The 26,951-nt window shown below is 41.4% G+C and overlaps 1 protein-coding gene across 1 annotated transcript in view; it reads right to left on the reverse strand.

Moving 5' to 3' along the window:
- LOC113516412 (nuclear pore complex protein Nup98-Nup96) overlaps nucleotides 1-26,951 on the reverse strand; it is a 63,853-nt gene that overhangs the window by 10,362 nt on the left and 26,540 nt on the right. Inside the window, 26 exon segments of the mRNA XM_052892337.1 lie at nucleotides 561-711; nucleotides 1,607-1,735; nucleotides 1,996-2,117; nucleotides 2,858-3,032; nucleotides 3,381-3,555; nucleotides 4,412-4,534; nucleotides 4,816-4,944; nucleotides 5,618-5,696; nucleotides 5,979-6,164; nucleotides 7,691-7,803; nucleotides 8,607-8,735; nucleotides 9,457-9,546; nucleotides 9,945-10,091; nucleotides 10,513-10,614; nucleotides 11,083-11,145; nucleotides 12,206-12,331; nucleotides 13,093-13,207; nucleotides 13,894-13,996; nucleotides 14,887-15,037; nucleotides 15,931-16,050; nucleotides 16,523-16,630; nucleotides 19,659-19,783; nucleotides 21,158-21,200; nucleotides 21,929-22,008; nucleotides 22,466-22,499; nucleotides 23,718-23,839. Coding sequence (XP_052748297.1) covers nucleotides 561-711; nucleotides 1,607-1,735; nucleotides 1,996-2,117; nucleotides 2,858-3,032; nucleotides 3,381-3,555; nucleotides 4,412-4,534; nucleotides 4,816-4,944; nucleotides 5,618-5,696; nucleotides 5,979-6,164; nucleotides 7,691-7,803; nucleotides 8,607-8,735; nucleotides 9,457-9,546; nucleotides 9,945-10,091; nucleotides 10,513-10,614; nucleotides 11,083-11,145; nucleotides 12,206-12,331; nucleotides 13,093-13,207; nucleotides 13,894-13,996; nucleotides 14,887-15,037; nucleotides 15,931-16,050; nucleotides 16,523-16,630; nucleotides 19,659-19,783; nucleotides 21,158-21,200; nucleotides 21,929-22,008; nucleotides 22,466-22,499; nucleotides 23,718-23,839 — 3,040 coding nt within the window.

Here is a 26,951-nt window from a genome sequence, read left to right on the forward strand (position 1 = left end):
ATTGTTAGAAATGCAGGCTACTGTTATGTCCAGTCTATTCATGACTAAAAGGAAATTTTGTACAAAAGTCGTTTGCTTGGGCATCTCTGTCCCATTCGTGTTTCAACCGTGAAGCAGTTGTGTTTGCATGGCTGTGTTTCGGTTTGAAGGGTGGGATATGGCAATGAATTTTTAGGGTACAGAGGAATAACACCTTAGTCCTTTTTTTTATACAACTTAGAATGGCAAACAAGCTGACGGCCCACCTGATGGAAAGTAGTAACCGTCGCCTATAGACATGAGCAGTACCGTGGATATAACAGAGTATACTGTTTCGCTCATGATACTCCCCATGTAGTCCTCAGAAATGGCAACGCATGGGGGTTATCATAGCCGAAACAGTATACTCTGTTATGTCCATGGTACTGCTCATGTGTATAGGCGACGGTTACTACTTTCCATCAGGTGAGCCGTCAGCTTGTTTGACATTTTAAATACGGTAAAAAAAAAACTGTAGTGATATGTTTAGAGTTATGGGTGGAACAAAACGTTAACTATAAATATATGGTGTATGTACCGACCTGGTACCGCGCGCGGTGCGCCTGCGCAGCGTGCAGCCAGCGGCGCGGCACCCGCAGCCGCCGCAGCAGCTGCAGCCGCGCCTGCACCTCCGCGCCGGAAGCTACGGCGGGCGCGTGCCGGCCCACCACACCGCGGATCAGGTGCCCACGTCTACCGTACATACATACATACATACATACATAGATAATTTATTTGCATTACTTACAACACACAAATAACAACAGACATACAGATATATACAGTAAAAGAATAAAAAACAAAAAAAAAAAACAAAATTGAAATATTATTTATATACATGATTATGTAGTCACATACGAGGTCTGATAAAAAAAATAACCGTTATTTTCAAGTTTCGTGAGTTACGTACGTTCGATTTTCGCATTTTTTTTCTGTTATGTTGGTATGGTAACACATGTCTGTTATATATGTTGGCAATATCAGCCATTTTGAATTGTCAGTTTGTTTTTGACAGATAAAAAGATTAGTCGTGTTTTGATGTGCTCTTCGATTTATTACTATTCGAAAAAATGGATTAAAGAAACTGTATTAATCATCTGGTGATAATAATAATAACTGGGATAAGGGTAGCAAGATGAGAAATCACAGAAATAAATAAAATAAATTAAAATTGTATGATTGACTTCAATGAGTAAATGAACGATCTAACACAACAGAGGGAGACTTTGTACAAAAGTCGATTGCTTGGGTACCTCTGTCCCATTCGTGTTTCAACCGTGAAGCAGTTGTTTGCATGGCTGTGTTTCAATTTAAAGGGTGGGATATGGTGTGAATTTACTGGGTACAGAGGAATAACACCTGAGTCCTCAGGAATGGCAACGCATGGGGGGTATCATGGGCGAAACAGTATACTCTGTTATGTCCATGGTACTGCTCGTGTCTATAGGCGACGGTTACCACTTTCCATCAGGTGGACCGTCAGCTTGTTTGCCATTCTAAGTTGTATAAAAAAAAAACACAACAGGTGCTACGAGATTCTAGTGATACAAGCCTGGTTCACTACATAAGTCTTAAAATATATACTCACGCTATGTCATTAGGGTGGTAAGCCAGCGCCTGTACAGCGAGGTGCCAGAGGCCGCACGCTTCCAGCTGGTCCGCTACACCCGTGATGCTCTCCACTGTAGGGTTCCCAAACCAGGTCCCGAGGAGGAAGCTGGAACAACCAAGTTTTTATACTCCAAACTTTTTCATATGATAACATTGGATTGGTAACCTGGCTTGCGCGAGGTGAGAAGGAGAAGGGATAACAATCCCTTTTCCTCCTAGAATTGACCGTTGCCCATACCAGAATCCAAGCAAAGTTTTCAGTTACACGCAAAGACATATCTGGAAGTTACACATAAGCCTTTTTGGAAGACTCAGGCCTCGCTGAAAATTTTTCAACACTCTATTGGTGTCCGTGTCTGTACTTACCAGAGGGCGTAGTCGAGCGGGTGCGGCGAGGCGGCGGCGGGTCGCAGTACGGGCCGCGCTTGTTGCCCGCGGGCCCGCAGCAGCTCGTAGCGCAGGTCCAGCGGCCGGCGGCCTGTACCGTTCTGAATGCAAACATACGAGAATATTGCATTGTCTCAAAAGGAGATATTTTCATTATTATTTCAGCCGTGAACTGTCCACAGCTGGACATAAGCCTTCCCCATAAAAAGAGTTTTGCCAATAGTTGCCACGCTTGGCAGGTGGGTTGGAAACTGCATTGAAGGTTATAGAGATGTTTTAGGAGAAACGCTGCTGCCCATCCCTCGCCCTCCCTTAGTCTCCTCTTACGACACCCACGGGAAAGGAAGAGATGTTCCATTCTATGCCGGGACCACACAGCGTTATAAACTATATATAAACCCTTCAGCTAAAAACTAGTTTTTTTTATACAACTATGAATGTAATGTAAGAAAGACTCTGTTTTCCGCACTTAGCCTCTCATTTGGGCCGTTGTGCGTGTTATATACAACTATGAATGGCAAACAAGCTGACGGCCCACCTGATGGAAAGTGATAACCGTCGCCTATAGACATGAGCAGTACCACGGACACAGAGTATACTGTTTCGCCCATGATACCCCCCCATGAGTTCCCATTCCCGAGGACTCAGGTGTTATTCCTCTGTACCTAGTAAATTCACGCCATATCCCACCCTTCAAACCGAAACACAGCCATGCAAACACAACTGCTTTACGGTTGAAACACGAATGGGACAGAGGTACCCAAGCAAACGACTTTTGTACAAAGTCTCCCTCTAGTATATATATATATATATATATATATATATATATGTATATACTTACATTATTCGTAAACTCATATTCCGCATAGTACGGCGGTAGAGGGAACTTCATGCCCATCACGTCCTCTTCCATAGTCGCCAAATCCACGGGCTCCCCATCATCCTCGCCCTTTCTGAAGAAACTCTCGTATGTAGCGATGACTTTGTCCAGTGACGGGACTTGCGGACAGAGATATCTGAAAAGATCAAGTTAATATGTATATTTTTTAAAAACAAACATATAAAAAAAGCACGCTAAAATATTTCATCAAAACCTATATAACATTCTAATGGGGTCTAACAGCCCCATTACTAGCAATTTACTCTCCCAGGTCGATCTCCACGCGGTTCCCCCTGGAAACCATCATGTTTATTTCTTGTCGAATTCGTTACGGTGGGCCAACTGACTTGCATTCATTCTCACCTATCATCTCCCACAGGTGCCTCGTCGGTGTATACCGATAGCGCGGGCGGGATCACCAATCCATTTTCACCCATTAAAAAAAAAACATAAATATTCCATTTCATTCCAGCAGCTCACATACCTGGCGGTGGCATGCAGCGCCCGTAGCCAGTCGAGCTCGCGAAGGTCCTCCGCGGTGGCCAATCCGGCGACCAGACGCAAAGTGGCCAGCCTGGACGGCGAGATGGTACTGTCCGCGCCGCATTCGCGCCACAGCGACAGCTGGCGGCCCAGCAGCGAACGGAAGCTGGGATCACCTGTGGACCATCACACGTGTTATAATGGATGTTTCAAATCATGCATTTAATCCTTTGTTTGTAATATTTTCGCCATCATTATATCAGCCTTCATCCGTCCACTGTTGGGGGGAAAGGGATTGTTAGCAATAGAGTTCGACATTGCTAGCAATATGCCCTATCAGGTCGACCTCCACGTGGTTCCCCCTGGAAACCATCGTGAACAATTCTTGTTGAATTCGTCACGATGGGCTAACTGACCTGCTTCATCCTCACCTATCATCCTTCACTGATGTCCCGCCGGTGTATACCGATAGCGCGGGTGGGGTTACCATTCCATTATCACCCATAAAAAAAAACTGTCCACTGCTGAACATAAGCCTCTCCTTTAGGAGTTTTGCCAGTAGTTGCCACGCTTGGCAGACGGATTAGCAATCGCAGATAGGCTTTAGAGATGTTTTAAGAGGGACGCTGGTGCCCGTACCTCGTTCTCCCTTAGTCGGCTCTTACGACACCCACGGGAAAGGAAGGGGTGGCTTATTCTATGCCAGGACCACACGGCCAACATAATTTTTGTAATGTAATATTCGCATTAAAGTCCTACCGCGACGCGCGGTATCAGCTGTGCAAGGTCAACGACACGAGCGTACGAAAACTACCTACGTAGAAGCGTCGTTGACCGCGCGCTGTAGGCATCACGCGTCGTGTGGATCGTAAAGTTTCAAATACATTGCGCGGCGTCAACACTATGAATCGTTAATTATATGGCTGCGGTGGATTTCCGGTGGGAAAAGAATCTGCCATCTGATTCAGAGCATTCATCTAAATCAGCTGTTCTCGTTATAGCCAAACTGTCCCTCCCACCCTGTATACCGACCGGAGGCCTGGGCGAGCAGGGCGGCGGCGTGGAGGTCGCCCCGCTGCACGCTGAGGCTGCAGGCGCGCCGCAGCCGCCCGCCCACCACCAGCGTCCACACGCGCTGGCTGTGACACTCGCTCTCTGCAACAACAGTTCAAAACACGAATTCAAAAACAACTACTACAGTCGTGGGGGAGAAGGGAATTGTTAATAATGAGATTTAACAACCCCATTGCTAGTAATATACCCTCTATCAGGTCGACCTCCACGCGGTTCCCCCTGGAAACCATCATGGTAGAATTGTCCGACCTGCCTTTTCATCCTCACCTATCATCCCTCACTGGTGCCCCGCCAGCGTATACCGATAGCACAGACGGCGTTACCATTCCATTAGCATCCATTAAAAAGACCTAATGACTCACCATCGTCGGTGTCTCCTTGCGTCGGCTGGGCGAGTTCCCGCTCGGTCACGCCGGAGACCGCTTCCGTCAACCATTCCAGCAGTTTCTTGTGACGCTTCACTATAGACTGGACGTCATTTCCGGGTATGCCTGTGAAAAAATGGTAAAATGCATTATTATTATTATTTCAGCCGTTAACTGGCCAGTGCTGGACATAAGCCTTCGCCATAAGGGTAGTGTTACTAGTAGTTGCCACGCTTGGCAGGCGGATTGGCAACCGCAGTTAGACCACTAGATGAAGTGACGACTTCAAATGCATTGCATGCAGTTCTTTATGTCAGTCTATCGTAAAGGCCTATGTCCAGCAATGGACGGATATTGGCTGAGATGATGATGGTGATGATGATATAATAATCATATACATAGTTATTTTATAAAAAAAAATTATACCACTGAGGTGGCAAACAAGCATACGGCCCACCTGATGGTAAGCGGTTACCGTAGCCTATGAACGCCTGCAATATCAGAGGTATTACGCGCACGTTGCCGACCCTGAAGAAACCTCTTTACCCCCCCTTTTAAAAATAGAATAATAACAATAATAGTACTATATGGGATAGAGATATAGATCTGTGTGGTCCCGGCGTAGAATAGGCCACCGTTTCCTTTCCCGTGTGTGTCGTAAGAGCCGACTAAGGGTGGGCGAAAAATGGACAGCAACGTCCCTCTTAAAACATCAACTACAGCCTAACTGCGGTTGCCAAGCCGGTCGTTCGAATTTTTCGTTAAAATTTTCTTTTTAATAAAAACAATCCAAACTCACCGTCATTGTCGAGATCGTCGCCCCAGAGCGCCTCGCACAGCTTCCACACCTCGTAGCAATACGCGCCGGACACGCCGAACTGTTCAGGACAATCAATTTAATCATTAAGGTGACAGCTGGTTACAAAATTAACATATATTGGAGTCTGTTAAGATTAATTTGTAATCTGTTGCCTTGTTATAAATAAATAAATATAGACTGGAAAGGAGATAGGAAAGGAAAGGAGTGGAGAAAGAGAGGAGGGGATGAGACGAAAGAAGAGGAGAGGCGTGGAAAAGATAGAAAAGGTGAGGAAATAAGGAACAATGAGAGGAAAGGATGGACATGTTTTTTTCTATTATTTATTGTGCATAACACCGACCTCCACTGTGTAGTCCTTGAAGGCGGCGGCGTCCCTCAGCTGGTGCTGCAGCAGCTGGCGGCGGGCACGAGGTTCAGATCGCACCCGCAGCTGAGGACAGCGCTCCGGTCCGGACCTGGCACTCTCCGGGCTGTCAACCGGCTCAGAAAATTCCAGCAGCGTCGCCAGGTGGCGGGTCAACGCCTCCTGCGGATAACGCACTACATTCGCAACTAGCTTTCGACATTTCTTTTCTATGATTAGCTTTTTACCTGTTATTTCGTACGCTTCTAGATGGCGTAACGTGGTGAAATATACACCAGAGGGCTTACCATCAAAAGTTTTCCGAAATTTCGGGGACGAACGAAACAGAAATTTGATGTTAAAATTACATAATACATGGCGTTTAAAATTATTAAAAATGTTAAAATATCGTTCCTCTGGACTATTAGGGTAGGATTTATGATGAACGAAACGTTAAGCTCCATTTACTGGCACGATTTCGGTACGAACAAAAATACGAAATTGAGCCCGAAAATTCGGAATTTCATTTCATGGTAGACCGCCAGTATTTAAGTTAGACCTACAGGGATACAGTTACAAACTGCCTGTAAAAGGTTGCCTGGAAGAGATCACTATTTAGCGATAAGGCCGCCAACTGTAGCCTCTTTATCTTGCTTTTATGCAATTATTTATTTATTATATTTGTGTACATATTGTTAATCTTTATAAACTGTATCATTCTTTGAAGGAAACAAAGAGTTTTTATACATTCAAAAATATAATTAATAATTTAACGCTGTTCGCCAACTGCTTTAAACATGCAAATGTTTTTATGCAACTTAGAATGGCAAACAAGCTGACGACTCACTTGATGGAAAGTGGTAACCGTCGCCTATAGACACGAGCAGTACCGTGGACGTAACAGAGTATACTGTTTCGCCCATGATACCCCCCCATGCGTTGCTACTCCTGAGGACTCGGGTGTTATTCCTCTGTACCCTGTAAACTCACTGCCATATCGTACCCTTCAAACCGAAACACAGCCATGCAAACACATCTGCTTCACGGTAGAAACACGAATGGGACAGAGGTACCCAAGCAAACGACTTTTGTACAGTCTCCCTCTGGTTTTACTCTCTCTAGTTTTATCTGTCATTTGAGTTTGCAATATTAGAGATATGTTTATAAATAAAATATAAGATTTATTAAAAATCATGCCTCTATTTCTTAATCTAACCATATCAACAAAGCCATAGTAAGTTAAATTTGACTCAGCGCCTCGTAAAATACTGCTTCTTTAAATTGAATGGTTTTATTTTATTTTTTATTTTAGTAGGTTGTATAAACCATGTTGTATTAACCTACATGTTACAATCAATAAAATATCAAAGTAATAAATCTACCAGAAGTAAGAAATCTACCAGTTTGCCATTCTAAGTTGTATAAAAAAAAAACACACAATATGGCGTGTGCTGGATTCTTCCCAAAGCGATACTAGATGTCGCTACGTGTCCATTTACATAAATAAAACACTGACAGTTCCAGTTTTGTACGTTTTTGCTGTATTAGTTTTTTTTTTTTATTTTTTAGCATAAATAAAAAAATATACAAGAGAGGTTTTCTGTTTAATGGGTGATAATGGAATGGTAACCCCAGCCGACCTGCTTCATCCTCGCGTATCATATCCCTCACTGGTGCCCCGCCAGCGTATCACCGATGGGTTATCTCACCTGCACGTAGCCGCCGTCGGCCGCGCCGACCGCGAGCCGCGCCAGCACGGGTTCGCTCCAATCAGCCGCCGCACGCCCGCGCACATACCGCCACAGTTCCGACATGGCAGCCGCTGCAACGACACATACGAACATTGTTAGCAATACATTTTTTTTTTACAACACAGGGGGCAAACGAGCATGCGGCTCACCTGATGATAAGTGACTACCGCCGCCCATGATCACCCACAACACCAGCGGCATTGCAGGTGTGCTGCCGGCCTTTTAAAAAGGAATATACTCTTTTCTTGAAGGTTATGTTGTCGTATCGGTTCGGAAATACTGCTGCTGGAAGTTGATTCCAAAGAATGGTTGTGCGTGGAAGAAAGTGCCTTGAAAAACGCACGGTGGAAGACCGCCACTCGTTCAGATGATTGGGATGAAACTTTAGTTTGTGGCGGGTTGTATGGTGGTGAAAATCAGCAGCAGGTAAATCATACATCCACACAGCTCGACCTCTTCGCGGTTTACCCTGGAGATTATCTTGTTCGATTCCAAGCGTATCCATCACGATAGACTAACCGACCTGCCTATTTATTCTATTTTGCCAGAGAGAGACTTTGTACATAAGTCGATTGTTTGGGTACCTCTGTTCCAATCGTATTTCAACCGTGAAGCGGTTGTGTTTGCATGGCTGTGTTTCGGTTTGAAGGGTGGGATATAGCGTGAATTAACAGGGTACAGAGGAATAACACCTGAGTCCTCAGGAATGGCAACGCATGGGGGGGTATCATGGGCGAAACAGTATGGAAAGTGTATTGCTGGCAATGGGTCACTGATAGACTCCATTACTAACAATCCCTTTTGCCTCCGGACTACCTGATATACGACTAGATATGTTGCTAGCAATACGATTGTTAGACTCCATTATACTAACTGCGAGGCAAATCCTGGAGGCCTTCGTAGGTGGCGAGGTAGGCGATGGTGCCGGCTGGACCGAAACTGACGCGGCTGTGGCGGCTGCGGCAGATCGACATGTCGGCGATGCACGCCGCGTCCAACTTGCCTGTGGGAGGAGAAATTTACAGACATTATTTTTAATGCATATGAATGAGCAAATGGCCCATCTCAAGAGAAATGGTCATCACCGATTTGTACATACCTTTACTTCCGTTTTCAAATTTATTAATTTACTAGACTGTAAGTTATTCAAATTTCGTTATTTATGTCCACGGTACTGCTCACGTCTATAGGCGACGGTTACCACTTTCCATCAGGTGGACCGTCAGTTTGTTTGCCATTCTAAGTCGTATAAAAAAAAATTATAACTGTAAGCTTCCTAAAAATAATAAATAAAATACTGCGTTAGGTTGACTGGAAGAGATCTCTTTTAGAGACAAGTTCACCTTTGCTAACATTAGCTGTTATTAACTTCTTGTTGTTACTGTATGTTATATATATACATATATGAAATTTTGTGTGCATATTGGGTAGGTCTGAGAATCGGCCAACATCTATTTTTCATACCCCTCAATCATAAGGGTGACCCACACTTAATTTTGTTTTTATTTTTTGTCATTTTTTTTATGCTTTATCATTGAAAAATACATACTACTTCAAATTTTCGTGATTTTTATATTACGTAATAGGGTTGCAAGATGGCAATCGAATATAATAATTGTAGTACGATATATTTTCATGTATAATTCTAGAAGTAATGTATATGGTAAAACAACGTTTGCCGAGTCAGCTAGTAAATATATAATAGTAATAATGTATGTATGTACCGGCTATGGTCTCCTTAAAAGGCGGCACCTTCCTGTGATACTTCAGCACTATGGTGTAGGGACGGACTATGAGAGGCTTCATAGGCACCTCTGAAACATAGAATACAATAAATTACAAGAAACATGGTAAATGTATAGATGTTAACAACAGGTATAAGTCCTCATATTTCGCCATAATTAGGTATGAAAAATTTTAAAATTTAAAAAAATAAATGTTAATTAAATGAGTCATTATAATTCGTAATGTTATTAATGGCTGTGTTTCGGTTTGAAGGGTTATGGCGTGAATTTAATGGGTGAATGAGTCATTAAAATTCGTAATGTTATAAAAAAAAATCAAAAATGTCGAACACTTGTCAACAATAAAAAAAGAAAGAAATGTCACTGTCAAATCGTGGACTATATGATAATAGCTGCATTGTATAACGATAGGTGATTCAAGTAGGTAAACGATTTTGTATTAAACTTAAATCATTGGTTAACCAAACCTGATTGCTGACCTTCGGTGTAAGCAGGCGGCGTGATGTCGAGGTAGGGCTCCGGTGCCGGCCCCGTAGTAACCGGCAGGTCCTCTGTGGGTACCGCCAGCGGTACTTGCTGGTCCCCGGTCGACACCGACACGTCGTCGTCCATTTCTGTTTGGCATACATAAGAATAAATGACATTTAAAAAAATCGAACGCTCGAATGGCTGAACGTACCCATTTTTTTTTTAAATATAATTGTCCACTGCCTATGTACACAAAACGTATGACTGCCTATTTTTATTTTTAAACTAGCTGCTCGTCCCGGCGTTGCACAGGGGGACATTTTAAACAATCATCTCGAAGAAGATTTTCAAAATAATGCTCACATTTCCAAGCATGTTTGAGAAAAATAAAATATTACCTATATTTATTATACCTATAGTTTTTGAATGATAAATAAACATGAATCCGCCTGTGCTATCGGTACACGATAGCGAAGCACCAGCGAGTCCTTCCTTATGACAGTCTGGGGAAGGCCTATGTCCAACAGTGGACCTATAACGGTGGAAATGATGATGAAGGTGACATACCTATATCTGCGTAGAGGGATGCCTTCATCAGTTGAACATTATGACTCTGGCGGTGCTCCAGCCGCGCCAGCTCGCTAGTCGGACTCTTCACGCCGTACGCCGCTGGGGGTGGACAGTAAATATAAATGTTATATACATGTCACGAAAATATATACATACTTTTTTTAATGCAAGTTAGAATGTCAAACAAGCTGACAGTCCACCTGATGGAAAGTGGTGACCGTCGTCTATACACATGAGCAGTACCGTGGACATAACAGTGTATACTGTTACGCCCATGATACCCCCATGCGTTGTCATTCCGAGGACTCAGGTGTTATTCCTCTGTACCCAGTAAATTCACGCCATATCCCACCCTTCAAACCGAAACACAGCCATGCAAACACAACTGCTTCACGGTTGAAACACAATATACATACTTACTGCTAACTATAGGAATAGGCTAACTATAGGTGACGGTTACCACTTTCCATCAGATGGGCCGTCAGCTTGTTTGCCATTCTAAGGTGCATAGAAAAATAATAACAAAAAAAATGTTAAAATTGTATATAAAAAATACTTTTTACATACCTCTGTTTTCTTGGTATAGGCTCGGCGCTTCTGTGTTGTCTTCTGTCGTGTCCATTTCAAAAGCTGTAACAAAATAAGGAGTTTACACAGATATAATATTGGATGTTAGAGGGCGCCACTCTCCCACACGGTCACCATTACAAGTTATATCAACTTTTTTATACAACTTAGAATGGCAAACAAGCTGACGATCCACCTGATGGAAAGTGGTAACCGTCGCCTATAGACATGAGCAGTACCATGGACGTAACAGAGTATACTGTTTCGCCCATGACACCCCCCATGCGTTGCCGTTCCTGAGGACTCAGGTGTTATTCCTTTGTACCCAGTAAATTCACAGTCACATCCTACCCTTCAAACCGAAACACAGCCATGCAAACACAACTGCTTTACAATTGAAACTATCAACTTCCAGCAGCAGTATTTTAAAAAACAATGTCCTTTTCTCATCCGTGTGCCATATTAACACAAAATGGTCACACACACTCATTATAAGTGATTAAGTATTGGCATAGTTTTTAAGTATACTTACTAATAAAAATGTACCCAAGTTGTCTAATAGTACATAACTGCAGCGGCCAGCAACCGAGGCATTGATGGACGAACGTGCAAATGTGGGCCGAGACGTAGCCGAGGCACACATATGTGAGTCCATTAATGCATAGTTGTGGCCAAGGCTATACAAGCCAAGTACTTTTCTCAAACAATGCGCGTAAATCAAAAACACAATTTTACTTTTTAAGTTCAATGACGAATAACGAACAATAATAATTTTTCACGCGCCATAATGTTCCTTTGTTTTTTTTTTTCAATGAACAGCTTTCTATTTGCGAGCCAGTTCGAAATTTAAATAAAACTTATTATTAGTTACCTCCTCGGTAGCCATGTTCCGAAGTAAAAGGTCATTCCATTTTTAAATTACAGGACAGATATGAGTTTACATAGTAATTCATCTGGCCGCAAAACACGACAGATATGGATTTTCATACAACTTTTGCCGGCCGCTGCCCGCATGTATCTGGCCAGTACGGCAATTTTGATTTATCTCTATGAGGATTGTCAAAATAATGCTCACATTTGCAAGCATGTTTGAGAAAATAATATTAGTAGAGAGAGCGCTGACCTGTGCCGGCGCCGAGCACGTGCAGCGAGGAGCGGTGCAGCGCCGGCAGCTCGGCCGCCACCACGCCCGCCCCGCCCAGCCCCGCCGCGACCGCCGCGACCGCCGCGACCGCCGCCGGCTTAGAGACTGCCGCCGGAACACAAGTAACATACATACATACTTTTTAATTACTAGTACCGCATTCGAGTATTCTGACACTTCCCTATAGTTTCGCGTTTGCTAACATTGTTATTAACTTATTGTTGTTACTGTATGTTTTAGTGCAATAAAGAATATATAATAATATCTAATATAAAAAAAATGTGTGTCGCGGTGTTCGTTACCAAACTCCTCCGAAACGGCTTTACCGATTTTTATGAAATTTTGTGTGCATATCGGGTAGGTCTGAGAATAGGCCAACATCTATTTTTCATACCCCTCAATGATAAGGGTGACCCACCCCTAAATATTTTTTTGACATCATAATTTCAGCCATTATCCGTCCACTGCTGGACATACTCCTCTCCCCATAGACCGCTATAAGGACTAGTCCTGAGCCACCTGCATCCACTGACTCTTTTTTTTATACAACTTAGAATGGCAAACAAGCTGACAGTCCACCTGATGGAAAGTGGTAACCGTCGCCTATAGACATGAGCAGTACTATGAACATAACAGACTCCCTGCAATACATTTAAGCCCGTCACTCCGTCTAGTGAAGGTCGTCGTACACTACGTTTGCCCGTACGGGGTCGCCATTCAAGAACCTTTCATCCGCATCTGTAGCCGGTTTCCTTTCCATTGCCACTTCAGCTTGTCCCCAATTAAATGTTTCATGCCATTTACATATCAGATATCTCTAAGTAAAATATCCCACGGGACAGCAACTAGACAGCAATTGTACTCACCAGGGGCCGCCGTCTGTAGGCTCTGCTGGTTGACCAGCTGCCGCTTCAGGACTTCGGGTGTGATGTCATCTTCCTCGTCGGAATCGGTCAGGCCGTATTTGCTAAAATGCTCCACCTGTTGGAACGAATTTAACAAATTAAATGAGTAAATATATTAGTAAACGTTTCAACGTGAAATGAATATAGTTTATTCACTATTGTTACAAACTAGCTTTCACTCTCTGTTTTTTTTTTTAATAAACTTAGAATGGCGAACAAGCCTACGGCCCACCTGATGACAAGTGGTAACCGTCACCCATAGACACAAGCAGTACCATGGACATAACAGAGTATATTGTTTCGCCCATGATAATACTCTATACCCTGTAAATTCACTGCCATATCCCACCCTTCAAACTGAAACACAGCCATGCAAACACAACTGCTTTACGGTAGAAATACGAACATGAATGTTTTCCATTACATACAGTATCTTGTACCCCAAATTACATAGCGAATGGGTTAAATCATTAGGATGTAACAAACAACTCATTTTCACATCCTTAATTATATACAGAAATAAGGCCCCAGGGGTAGGGATTGTTAGTAATGGAAACTAAAGGCCCCATTGCTAGCAATATATCCAACTAGGAGGACCACCACATGGTCTTTCGGTATATTCATCACGATGGGCAAACTGACCTACTTCATCCTCACCTATCATCTCTCACTGGTGCCCCGTCAGTGTATACCGATAGCGCAGGTAACAGCGGGGTAACATTCCAATATCATCCATTAAAAAAGAAATGTGATTGCACTCACCCGAAACACCCAACTTCCAGTCTGCGGTCTGTACTCAATAAATTTGGTGTCGTGCTTGTCGCAGACTCGACGCAGCTTCCCTTCGTAGTCCATTTTTATTAACCTGTAAACGGAACAAGAAGTGAGACATGCATTACAGATGAAGTATTAACCACAACCACACAACCAAAATATAAACCAAACACAAACAAATAAAAAATTTACCAGAGGGAGACTTTGTACAAAAGTCGATTGCTTGGCTACCTCTGTGCCATTCGTGTTTCAACCGTGAAGCAGTTGTGTTTGCATGGCTGTGTTTCGGTTTGAACGGTGCGATATGGCAGTGAATTTACAGGGTACAGAGGAATAACACCTGAGTCCTCAGTAATGGCAACGCATGGGGGGTATCGTGGGCGAAACAATATACTCTGTTATGTCCACGGTACTGCTCATGTCTATAGGCGACGGTTACCACTTTCCATCAGGTGGGCCGTCAGCTTGTTTGCCATTTTAAGTTGTATAAAAAAAAATGCACCAACTGACCTGCCTTTTCATCGTCACCTGTCATCCCTCACTAGTTCCCAGTTATTGTATACCATTACCGCTGGCTGGGTTACCATTCCATTATCATCCCATAAAAAACTAATTTGTGCATTTAAAAATTGAAGATTAATTAATTAAGGTTAATTCAATTAAATAAGATTGCCTGCAAGAGATCACTCTTAGCGATAAGGCCGCCCATTGTTTCCTCACTGTGATCATTTCTTGTAATTGTTTGTATCTATAATAAGTTTACTATTGTAATCTTATGGAGGGAACAATAAAAAGTATCTATTTGATAGCTAATAAATGATATTCCTTTTTAAAATGCCGGCAGCACACCTGCAATGCCGCTGGTGTTGTGGGTGATCATGGGCGGTGGTAGTCACTTACCATCAGGTGATCCGCATGCTCGTTTGCCCCCCCCCCCCGCGTGTTACACAAAAATAAATGAAAATCCAACTGTATTACTACCTATCCGGGTCGGTGATGGCCCGCCGCTCGGTCTTGTCCCGGGGCCAGACGCGGTCCAGGGTCACGATGGCCCGCCGATTCAGGCCTTCACCCACCGGCGGCTTATCAGCGTCCTCCGGGTACACTATCACCTCTTTGTTTAGGAAATGCACTGTGGGATAGAGACGTTTATTTATTTATTTTGTGGTACATAGGTTGTGGAAATTGGTAAATGGGAGGAATAAGGGACTTGTGTGGGAAAGGAAACGGGACACTGCAGTTGCGGAAAGGACTGGGACACTGCAGCGGCTCGGGAGGCCGGGGTCGCATACCCATATGCCTTTATTCTAGAATCGGACAGATTTCTGGAGGACACCCAAACTAATGATGAAAATTATGAATAAATTATTTCAATTTAGTTAAATTATAAAATAAATAAAACATAATGGCGACGTACATTAACATTTCAATTTAGACAGAGAGTGACCTATCATAATGAATATACTTACATACATAGGGGTTATTTTTAATGGGTGATAATGGAATGGTAACCCCACCCGCGCTATCGGTATACACCGGCGGGGCACCAGTGATAGATGATAGGTGAGGATGAAGCAGGTCAGTTAGCTCATCGTGACGAATCCAACAAGTTCACGATGGTTTCCAGGGGGAACCACGTGAAGGTCGACCTAATAGGGCATATTGCTAGCAATGGGGCTGTCAAACCCCATTGCTAAGAATCCCTTTCCCCCAACAAACATACATAGAGTTTTTTTTTTATGGGTGAAAATGGTATGGTAACCCCGCCTGCGCTAACGGTATACGCTGGCGGAGCACCAGTGTAGGGTGATAGATGAGAATGAAAACAGGCCAGTTAGCCCATCATGATGAATTCATCAGGAATTAACCATGATAGTTTCCAGGGAGAACCGCGAGGAGGCCGACGTGGTTGGGTATATTGCTAACAATGGGATTCTCAGTCTCCATTACTAACAATCCCTTTCCCCCAACAAACATACATAGGGTTACATATTACAATATATTCAAACAAGATTTCACACTCACCTAAAGAGTCGAGATCTAGTCCAGCGACATCTATCTCACAGTCGTAGTAAACGTTCCCGTAGTTCTTCCGTCCGATGGTCAGGTGGGGCACCACACACGTGCCGTCGGGACGGAGGTACCCTGGAGAGAGATGAGTTTTTTTTATACAACTTAGAATGACAAACAAGCTGACGGCCCACCAGATGGAAAGTGGTAACCGTCGCCTATAGACATGAGCAGTACCGTGGACATAACAGAGTATACTGTTTCGCCCATGATACCGTCCATGCGTTGCCATTCCTGAGGACTCAGGAATATCTGTCTGTTTATTGTATGGATAATCTGGTAGTATTGTTTTATTGTTAGCCTATTCCCTTTGGCCGCAACAGAATATCAGTGCTCTGCTTTTTAAGGGCGAAGCAATAAACTGAGTTGTGACCATTTTGTATTTTTATGGCACACGCACAAAAGGAAAATTTGTACTTGGCTTTATGTATTTTTTTTTTTATCATTTATGTTATCTCGCTTTTATTTTGTGTATGTATGTTGTAATTTGTGTGCTGTAAGTAATGCAAATAAATTATCTATCTATCTATCTACACGATCCACTAACCTGTTATTTCGTCCAAACTCGGTATAGTGTAGTACCCGGGGCGGGTGAGTTTCACGCCGGCGGGGTGCGGCGTCGATTCCCGGGTTGACACGTTTTCTTCCTCGGACACTGTACAAATAGATAAAATAGATAAAATAGATAAAGTAGTCAGTTTTAACTAGTCAAAATGTATTATCAAGAAATTAAAAAAAAAGGTGTTCCTTAATTTGAAATGTTTTTTTTGGTCCTATGTTATGCAACACGTTTTAATAAAAGTTGTCATATATATAAAAAAAAAAAGATTGTGTCCACAAAAAAACCGACTTCAATTGCGAAAATATCAGCTATTCTGTTTTAAAAACTGAACCACTGAACCGATTTTGATAAAATTAGAGAATATATTTTTTTTTTTATGGATGATAATGTAATGGTAACCCCACCCGCGCTATCGGTATACACCGGCGGGGCACCAGTGAAAGATGATAGGTGAGGATGAAGCAGGTCAGTTAGCCCATCGTGACGGATTCAACAAGAATTGTTCACGATGGTTTCCAGGGGGAACCACGTGGAGCTCGATCTAATAAGGCATATTGCTAGCAATGGGGCTGTCAAACTCCATTACTAACAATCCCTTCCCCCCAGAGAATATATCTGTATAGATAAAAGAAAAACAAAGTGATAAAAGAGTGTAATAACACTGTTTTGTCACTTTCTTGTTTACTATTCTAAGTTGCATAAAAAAATCTTTAAGTTATTGAGATTTGAAGATTCTGTGAATAAGGGTTGTACGTATACAGGGTGTAAGGGACAGGTCGGCACTGAACACCAATGGAAATTCAGAAAAGATTCCAGTTTTTTTTTTTCCATTTAAAACCATGTAATCTATGATATTATGTCATAATATAAAGAAATAATAATATTTTATAGTGAAATACTATAAAATACCAAAAAACAAAGCAATGTAACATACGTTTTAAAGTCCTACCGCGACGCGCGGTATCAGCTGTGCAAGGTCAACGACACGAGCGTACGAAAACTACCTACGAAGTAACACCGTTGACCGCGCGGTGTAGGCATCACGCGTCGTGTGGATCGTAAAGTTTCAAATACATTGCGCGGCGTCAACACTATGAATCGTTAATTATATGGCTGCGGTGGATTTCCGGTGGGAAAAGAATCTGCCATTTGATTCAGAGCATTCATCTAAATCAGCTGTTCTCGTTTTGTTCAACCTGTCCCTTACACCCTGTATAATCTAAAGAGAGGAATTTAGAAGTAAGGGAAGAAGGAACAAAATCAAAGGAAAGGAGAGTAGGAACCGTAAACGCCCGCTATCTGATGGGCAATCTTCTCGCAGGAGCAGGTGCCGCGTCCGCCGCGGTGGCAGCAGAAGTGCAGCTCGCTGCTGCACCCTGGCGGGGAGGGAGAGGATTAGGAGAGAGTGGGGGATGGATGTGGGGGATCTATCCATATAATATCATTTGTAGCATAAGTATTTTGAAAAATATACTGATTGTATCACGCGGCTTTACCCATGTGAATCGATAAGTATATAAATGCTGTGCGCAAAGTTAGTATAGCATCTACCCATTCAAATTCGTTCAGCAGTTCATGCTTAAAAGAAACAAATGTTTATTAAATTTTTATATTTACATATTATTTTCCTATGATTAGTGTTCAAAACTAGATAGATAGATAGATAGATACTCTTTATTGTTCCCTCCATAAGATTACAATAGTAAACTTATTATAAATATAAACAATTACAAGAAATGATCACAGTGAGAGAACAATGGGCGACCTTATCGCTGAGAGCGATCTCTTGCAGGCAACCTTTGGATGGAGAGGAATAATTATAAACAGTTTGGTGGGAGGCACGGTGAAAAATTAACCTTTTTACATACAATGACAATTGTAGTTTATTATATATATAAAAAAAAAAAAGAAAAATGATAAACAATCGAAATGGAACAAAAATATACATATAATAACGTCAAGTCAACAGACGACATTTTCATTTACAATTAATATAATTAATAAATAAAAATATAAAAAAAAAAAACTCCATTCGTATGAATTAAGACTTAATCATTTTAACATTAATTCTCTTATAAATAGAAGACCTATGTCCGATATCATCGCTCTCTATCAAATAATAAATTATAAATGGGACAGTAGCACATTGTTGAGCCTCGTTACATTCCGTACAGGTAATAAAAGAATACAAAAACTATTTTATATACCGATTCGTAATAATATTGTATCGTGTCACAATCCCAATTATCCGCGTGTGCAGAAAATATAACGATGTACGCAAGGAGCTTGATATCTTCCAACAATCCTTGCAATGTTACATTAAGGCAGCCAATTTGTTACTTTAAATCTATAGCCGTCATTCTTTTAACGTATATAATATCGAATGTTACGCAGAGCAGTTGTTGGAGTGCAAATTTAATGCTGTTTTATGTAATATTTATTTTATTAATGTATTAATTTGTAATCTGTTGCCTTGCTATAAATAAATAAATAAATATAACAAAAACCAGCGTATTTTACAACCAATTAGTATAGTTGCATGGCGGATACCACCAACAAATACACTACCAAGACAGACTGACGGCACACAGGCGGCCGGTCGGTAAATCAAAAGCTAGATCCTTGAGTAATATAAATAAATACATATTACACCAAACCTAAATAGTTGTAATAACGACAGAGTAAAGAAAAAAGGAAGAAACGAAAAAAAAAAGAAGGAAGACGAGGAAGAAGGGAGAAGAGGGAAAAAGAAGAGAGGAAGGTTGATAGTTGATCTGTACTCCATGCCACTGTATTTCAATTGAATTGTTTATATGTCATTGTTTATTTTTATGTTTTTGGTGCAATAAAGAGTTAAATAAATAAATGATAAGGGGCCGCCCTAGACGGACGTCTGTCGACCAAATAGGCGACGCGCTGAAGATGGGCCAAATTAAAAGTACCCGTAACCGACGAGCGTGTATGAAAAGATTGATGAATGTGGGGGAAGCGAAAGAGGTTTGTTTGAATCGAAGCATTTGGCGTTCCATTGTTTCTGCCTACCCTAATGGCAGACAGGCGCGACAGATATGTATGTATGTATGTTTAAATAAATGAATGCAGTATGAGAGAAGGCCGATACCTGACAAGGTGTCGATGTTCTCCTTGTCGAGCTGCCTGTCGCCGCGCACGCCCAGCTCGCGCACCGAGCTCTCCGCCGACTCGGGGTTCGACACCAGCGGCTTGCGGAGCGGCTTCGTCGTCAGCCTGCCCACATTTATACACATGAACTAGCGGCCCGTCCCGGCGTCGCACGGGTGGACATTTTTACATTTTAAAAAGTGGCCATCAAGGCTGCACACGCGACGGAAGCTTCAAAATGGAGTAACTTCTCCCGTTTTCCCAACATTTCCCTTCACTGCTCTGCTCCTATTGATCGTAGCGTGATGAAAAGTATACTATAACCTGCCCGGGAGTATGAAGAATAATTGTACCAAGTTTCGTTAAAATCCGTCTAGTAGTTTTTGTTTCTATAACGAACATACAGACAGACAGACAAAAATTTTACTGATTGCATTTTTGGCATCAGTATCGATCACTGATCACCCGCTGATAGTTATTTTGGAAATATATTTCATGTACAGAATTGACCTCTCTACAGATTTATTATAAGTATAGAAGATAGATTAGGTATAGATAGGGCTGCCATCCGTTCAAAATTCCCCGTATTTTTCCTAGTTTGAAGGGCGTCCGGGGGCCGTCCGGCAGGGGTTTTTGAAAAATGTCCCGGACACTTTTGTTGTCAGGGAAAATCTAATTTTTTAAATAGGTAGGCAGTATCAATAGATATAAATCTTAGTTCCAAATTCATCCACAATAACCCTTTTTTTATATAACAATGTTTTTATTACAGAATTGACCTCTCTACAGATTTATTATAAGTATAGATAGAGAAATAATGAGTAACTTAATAAAACTTCTGGTACCAATAGTGGTGATCGATCTTCGTGTGTTGGCAGTCACACACATACTAATGGTAGCCCTTCTTTGCATAATGGTGGAAATTTCCATCATAACATTGAACGTCCAAAAGTTATATAAAAGAACAAGTTCACTTTAAGTTGATCGTGTCTGGACACCTTTTTATTGTCCATTGCAGAAAAAAAAACATAGCTGTCAAATTTATTTCTTTAACCATTTTAACCTTTAATTTTGAACTTGAATTATATCACCTTGATATATTTCACCAATAAAAAAATCCTGCTTGTATTCTTATTCTTTGGATTTTGGCGGAGCATACCATGTTATTAGAGACAATTTATACTCATGTAGTCCCATCGGATTTGGGGAGTTCAGTTGCTAATTTAAATCATTCAGTTTCATTCCTGAATAGTTATTTAAAATTATTTCGTTTAATTCCGCTACCGTTAGTATGTGTGCGACTGCCAACACTCGAAGACTGACCGCCACTATTACTACCAGAAGTGTCACAACCTTCCATATTAGACATCAATCTCCGACCGCTATTCAGTCCACGCACGTTTCGTGATACACGCTCCATTTCTAAAATGAGGGCATGTTCGTCATCATACTTCGTGAAATAATGTCAAGTTTAGTAAAATATTAATGATATTAACTTACCAACTGGCACGACGCTCTGCCATTGGAGAGGACATTTCTTTATCTGAAAACAATTATTATATATTATTATTTATTTATTATGTGATACATAGGTAAAAGTACATAACAATGGATGGTAAAACAAGATAAGTCCTCTATGATCAATCTCATCGATCTAGGTATACAAATTGACAAACATATATGAAATATATATATATATATATATATATATATATATATATATATATATATATATGTTTTTTTATTATTATTATTTATACTATATACTAGTTTATTTTTTAGATATGGTTATCCCTGTTTTACTATTTCTGATATGTCGAAATACTTGCCTGTAGTTGTATATAATCAGTAGTTTGTTATATAATATACATATATCAGTAAAATTCCTAGCTACCATGACTATGTAATTTGATTTAATATATTACAATATAATTTAATATATGATATACCAACATTGGAGAGAGACTTTGTACAAAAGTCGTTTGCTTGGGCACCTCTGTCCCATTCGTGTTTCAACCGTAAAGCAGTTGTGTTTGCATGGCTGTGTTTCGATTTCAAGGGTGGGATATGGCGTGAATTTACAGGGTACAGAAGAATAACACCTGAGTCCTCAGGAATGGCAACGCATGGGGGGTATCATGGGCGAAACAGTATACTCTGTTATGTCAATGGTACTGCTCATGTGTATAGGCGACGGTTACCACTTTCCATCAGGTGGGCCGTCAGCTTGTTTGCCATTCTAAGTCGTATAAAAAAAAAGTCAAAACTTACCTAAGTTGGGATACAAACGAGGCGTGGGCTCTTCTATGGGCTTCTCGTTGTCATTCCAACTCACTTTCGGCGAACTCAGCCTGTATACACAAACAAACAAACAAACAAACAAATATATTATTATTTCACAAATTAGTTACACAATTGTGAGTACTGCTAAAAAGCCTACGTTTAATATCTATATGCATGTATATGATAACACGGGTACTGCTTCCTACAGGACAGGCTCCGCCTAGTGTAGGAAGCAATGATAAATTCTGTGCTAATACAAACATACTTTGTTAAATAAATACATCTTTATCTTTATTTCAGCCGTTAACTGTCGACTGCTGAACATAAGCCTATATAACATAAGCCACAAGGGGCGTTATCGCCCACTTTAGGATAGATTGAGTTAAAACAACAACTTCCCAAATCGATTTACAAAACACGGTATTCTGAAAGAACAAAGACAAACAGAAATACAACTTTAATCAGAACCTCTTACATTCTTTTCAAGTTGGTTAAAATAAAAAAAATTAAACGAATATTACTTACCAACTACCATGTTTCTCTGAGCTGCCATCCACGTCTAGAACAAACGAAGCAAGTGTTATATTTTCTATACAACCGCGGTGGTTTAGTCGTTCTGTGGTCCCGGCGTAGACCAACCCCCCCCCCCCCTCTACTTTTCTTTTATTTTTGCCGACTTCAATTATATTTATTATTAGTAGTATCTTAGGTTACGACTGCCAATTTACAATAACACATCCATTCCATACACTCGCAAATTACACAGTCAAGATTTCATTTACAAAATATTATTTGGACAAATTAAATTATTACTGTATTAGTAACTTAACCTTTATTGTTTTATTTTTATACAATTTTGCGTCATTATGCCGTATGGGGAAGAGCACTGCTTATCCTAAAGTACAGGATTTACCTATTTAGGGAGCAGAGTTTTACCTACATTTAAAATGTAACATTTATTTTGAAATAAATTATTATTATTTTTTAAATTTTACTAAAATTCTCATCTCCCCTCTTAAGGAGAGGAGATGGCAACTAACCCCCGGTAGAAGCACAGTCGGCCGGGGTTCAGGGCCCCAGGGAGAGAAACCGGCGTACAATGCGGGCAGAATCTAAGAGCACCGCTTTCTGCATCTTTCCCGGCAGTGAGCCGCCGCGGAATCCCAACCGTCTGAGATGTTGTTCCAGACTGGTTGGGATAAGACCGTTCACCGACATAACGATTGGGATATATATTATATTATTATTTATTGTAAATGGAGATTTCACGCCGGCCGGTGGAATCCTCTGGTGACCAGAAGGCTGGCCTATGCTTTGGTCAACGCATCTCCATAGCTATTCAGCGTGGAAATGCAGCAAGTGTCCTAGGCACCCTACCAGCTGGCAGTGATCTCAAAGAAAATTTTTATCTTTAAATATTTTTTTAATTACTTCTTATAAATAATTAATTAATATGATACCACCCACATTTAATTAAGTGGCACCAAAAGTGCAAAATTGTAAATTTGAGTGTTTCCATATTGTATTTTTTTTATACAACTTTGAATGGCAAACAAGCTGACAGCCCACCTGATGGAAAGTGGTAACCGTCTCCTATAGACATGAGCAGTACCATGGACATAACAGAGTATACTGTTTCGCCCATGATACCCCACATGCGTTGCCATTCCTGAGGACTCAAGTGTTATTCCTCTGTACCCTGTAAATTTACGCTACATAAATAATTTAGATTTATATACATTTTTGATACAATTAAAAGAAAACCTAATAAACTCACTGTTATTCTCTTGGTAGTCGGGTTGTCGCCACACGCGGTCTCGCTCGCCGTTGACGCGGTCCCGCTCGGGCTCCGATGACGGGCCGTTGCTCTCGGGCTGCGCTGGCGGCTCTTCTAGCGACCTGCCGACACCGGTATTTGTTAGGCACGCTAATATTTTAAATGTGAAACTAATCCGTTACTAAATTAATTTAATAAACACACACGTACGCACGCACATATCTATAGGCTAAGTTAGGCTATATATATATATATATATATATATATATATACGTACATGCGTACACAGAATGATCAAAACACAAACGCGTAGCTAAACAAGTATGTAAATACAATATCACTACATAGTATAAAACAAGGGGAGAAGGGATTGTTAGCAATGGAGTTTGACAGCTCCATTGCTAGCAATATGCGCCCTATTAGGTCGTCCTCCACGTGGTTCCCCCTGGAAACCATCGTGAACAATTCTTGTTGAATTCGTCACGATGGGCTAACTGACCTGCTTCATCCTCACCTATTATCCTTCACTGGTGCCTCGCCGGTGTATACCGATAGCATGGGTGGGGTTACGATTCCATCATCACCCATAAAAAAAAAGTATAAAATAAAGTCGCTGTCGCTGTCCGTGCGTCCCTATGTATGCTTAAATCTTTAAAACTACGCAATGGATTTTGAAGCGGTTTTTTTAATAGATAGAGTGATTCAAGAGGAAGGTTTATATGTATAATACATGCATAATATTGTAGAGGAACACTGATAAATTTACAGGTTTCTAATGTGATGTCGTAAATAAACACATTTTTTGCGCTTATATTGCGAACGCTGGCTGAACACCACGAGATAAATCTGTGGCGTATATATATATTGTATATATAACAAACCTTTATAAATACCTTTTGAATTTCTGGAGAAAAATAAATTATAAATAACAGCGCATGCGAAGTTGCGCGCGCAGTATAAAATTTAGAAATTGTCATTTTTTTTTAGAAAATATATAGACGTTTGAATATTGAATTAAATATTTTACTTATTCATTTCCCATAACTGGTGACCCCGTAAAAACGCATATTACAATGGCATCGTCTAACAATAACGACGAAATATTTAAAGTGGGAATACGAGTTCCGCCATTTTGGCCGGAGGAACCCGAAATATGGTTTGCTCAGGTTGAAGGCCAATTCGCCGTCTCAAATATAACAGCAGATGCAACGAAGTTTAATTACGTTATTGGACAACTTGACCACCAATTTTCAAAGGAAGTGAAGGACATTATAATTTCACCACCTCCGACGGAAAAGTATGAAAAATTGAAAACTGAACTTATCAAACGTCTAAGTGCCTCACGCGAGAAGCAGGTAAAACAACTACTTATGCATGAGGAATTGGGAGACCGTCGCCCATCACAATTTTTACGGCATTTACAAAGCCTCGCCGGACCGAACGTGCCAGAGGACTTTCTCAAGACCATATGGACAAGTAGACTACCACGCAACGTACAGACAGTGATAGCTGCTCAACCTACAGCGTCACTAGAGGTGCTCTCTGATTTGGCAGACCGTATCCAGGATATTGCCTCTGCTACTCCGCAAGTGTCAGCTGCATCAACATGTGGATCATCACTTGACGCTATGGCCAACGAGATAGCCGAACTCCGGAGGCAGTTGAAAGTGCTTTTGGATCGTCAGTCTCGTCCCCGTTCCTGTCAGAGAAGTCGTAGCCGCTCTGAAACGCGATCGGAATCTAACTATAGAAAATTTCCGAAATGTTGGTATCATGCAAAGTTTGGAGCTAAAGCAAAGCGATGCGTAAAGCCTTGTGATTATCAGGCGGGAAATGCACAGGGCGGTCGGTAATGGCGACGAACGGCCGTCCCAACACGTCTGGTCGCCTGTTCGTCGTAGATCGTCGGTCGAAGATGCAATTTCTAATCGATACAGGAAGCGATGTTTGTGTCTTCCCACGACGAGCACTGCATGAGCGTCGTCCTAAATCAGATTTCCAACTTTCTGCTGCTAACGGTACTACGATCAGCACATTTGGATATACTCACCTGGATTTGGATCTTGGTTTGCGCCGTGATTTCCCATGGCGTTTCATTGTTGGTGACGTCACTAAGGCGATTATAGGAGCTGATTTTCTGAAATTCTATGGTCTTCTAGTAGACATACGTAACCAACGTTTGTTAGACAACACGACGACACTGTCCGTCATTTGCTCTCCTGCGCACTCGTCGACTGCAATTTCTTCTATCAAGATACCAATCGGCGAGTCTCGCTACGATCAAATCCTGAAGGAATTTCCTGAAATTACAAATCCATCCAGAAAACAAGCTGATATCAAACACAATACCGTTCACTTCATCAGGACTACGCCCGGACCTCCAATTTACTGTACTCCACGCCGTCTAGCGCCAGACAAATTAAAAATCGCAAAGGCAGAATTCGAGTCTATGATTAAATTAGGTATTACTCGACCATCGGAAAGCTCCTGGGCCTCGCCATTACATCTGGTACCGAAGAAGGATAACGGATGGCGGCCTTGTGGAGATTACCGAATGCTAAATGCTCGCACTATTCCTGACAGATGTCCAGTTAGACATGTTCATGACTTCACACACAGTATAGCAGGTTGCACAGTATTCTCAACAATAGATCTTGTCAAAGCCTATCATCAAATCCCAGTAAATCCAAGTGATATCCACAAGACTGCCATCACAACTCCGTTCGGGCTATATGAATTTCCTGCCATGACGTTTGGTTTACGAAATGCTGGGCAGACTTTTCAGCGTTTTGTTGATGAAATGACGCGTGGATTGGATTTTGTTTACCCTTACATTGATGACTTCTTAGTCTTTTCCAAAAATGAGGATCTTCATGAGCAGCACCTGCGTATACTATTTAATAGATTGAAAGATTACGGAATTGTCATCAATATTTCAAAATGTAACTTTGGTCGGTCTGAAGTAAAATTTCTTGGATATAATATATCAGCCAATGGTATCAAACCTCTTGATGAGAAAGTTGAAGCGATCAAATCGTTTCCTCCTCCCAAGACAGTTCGAGAACTCCGCAGATTTTTAGGGATGCTGAATTTCTACAGACGATTCATTCCCAGCGCTGCTGAAGTTCAAGCACCTCTACATGCTCTCATGACTGGCTCAGTTAAAGGTTCTTACCCTATCAACCTGTGTGATGATACCCTTCAAGCCTTTGAAGATTGCAAAGAGAGTCTATG

Source organism: Galleria mellonella, unplaced genomic scaffold, assembly GCF_026898425.1.
Source record: "Galleria mellonella isolate WM207_F2 unplaced genomic scaffold, CSIRO_AGI_GalMel_v1 utg158, whole genome shotgun sequence".
NCBI classification, from domain to species: domain Eukaryota; kingdom Metazoa; phylum Arthropoda; class Insecta; order Lepidoptera; family Pyralidae; genus Galleria; species Galleria mellonella.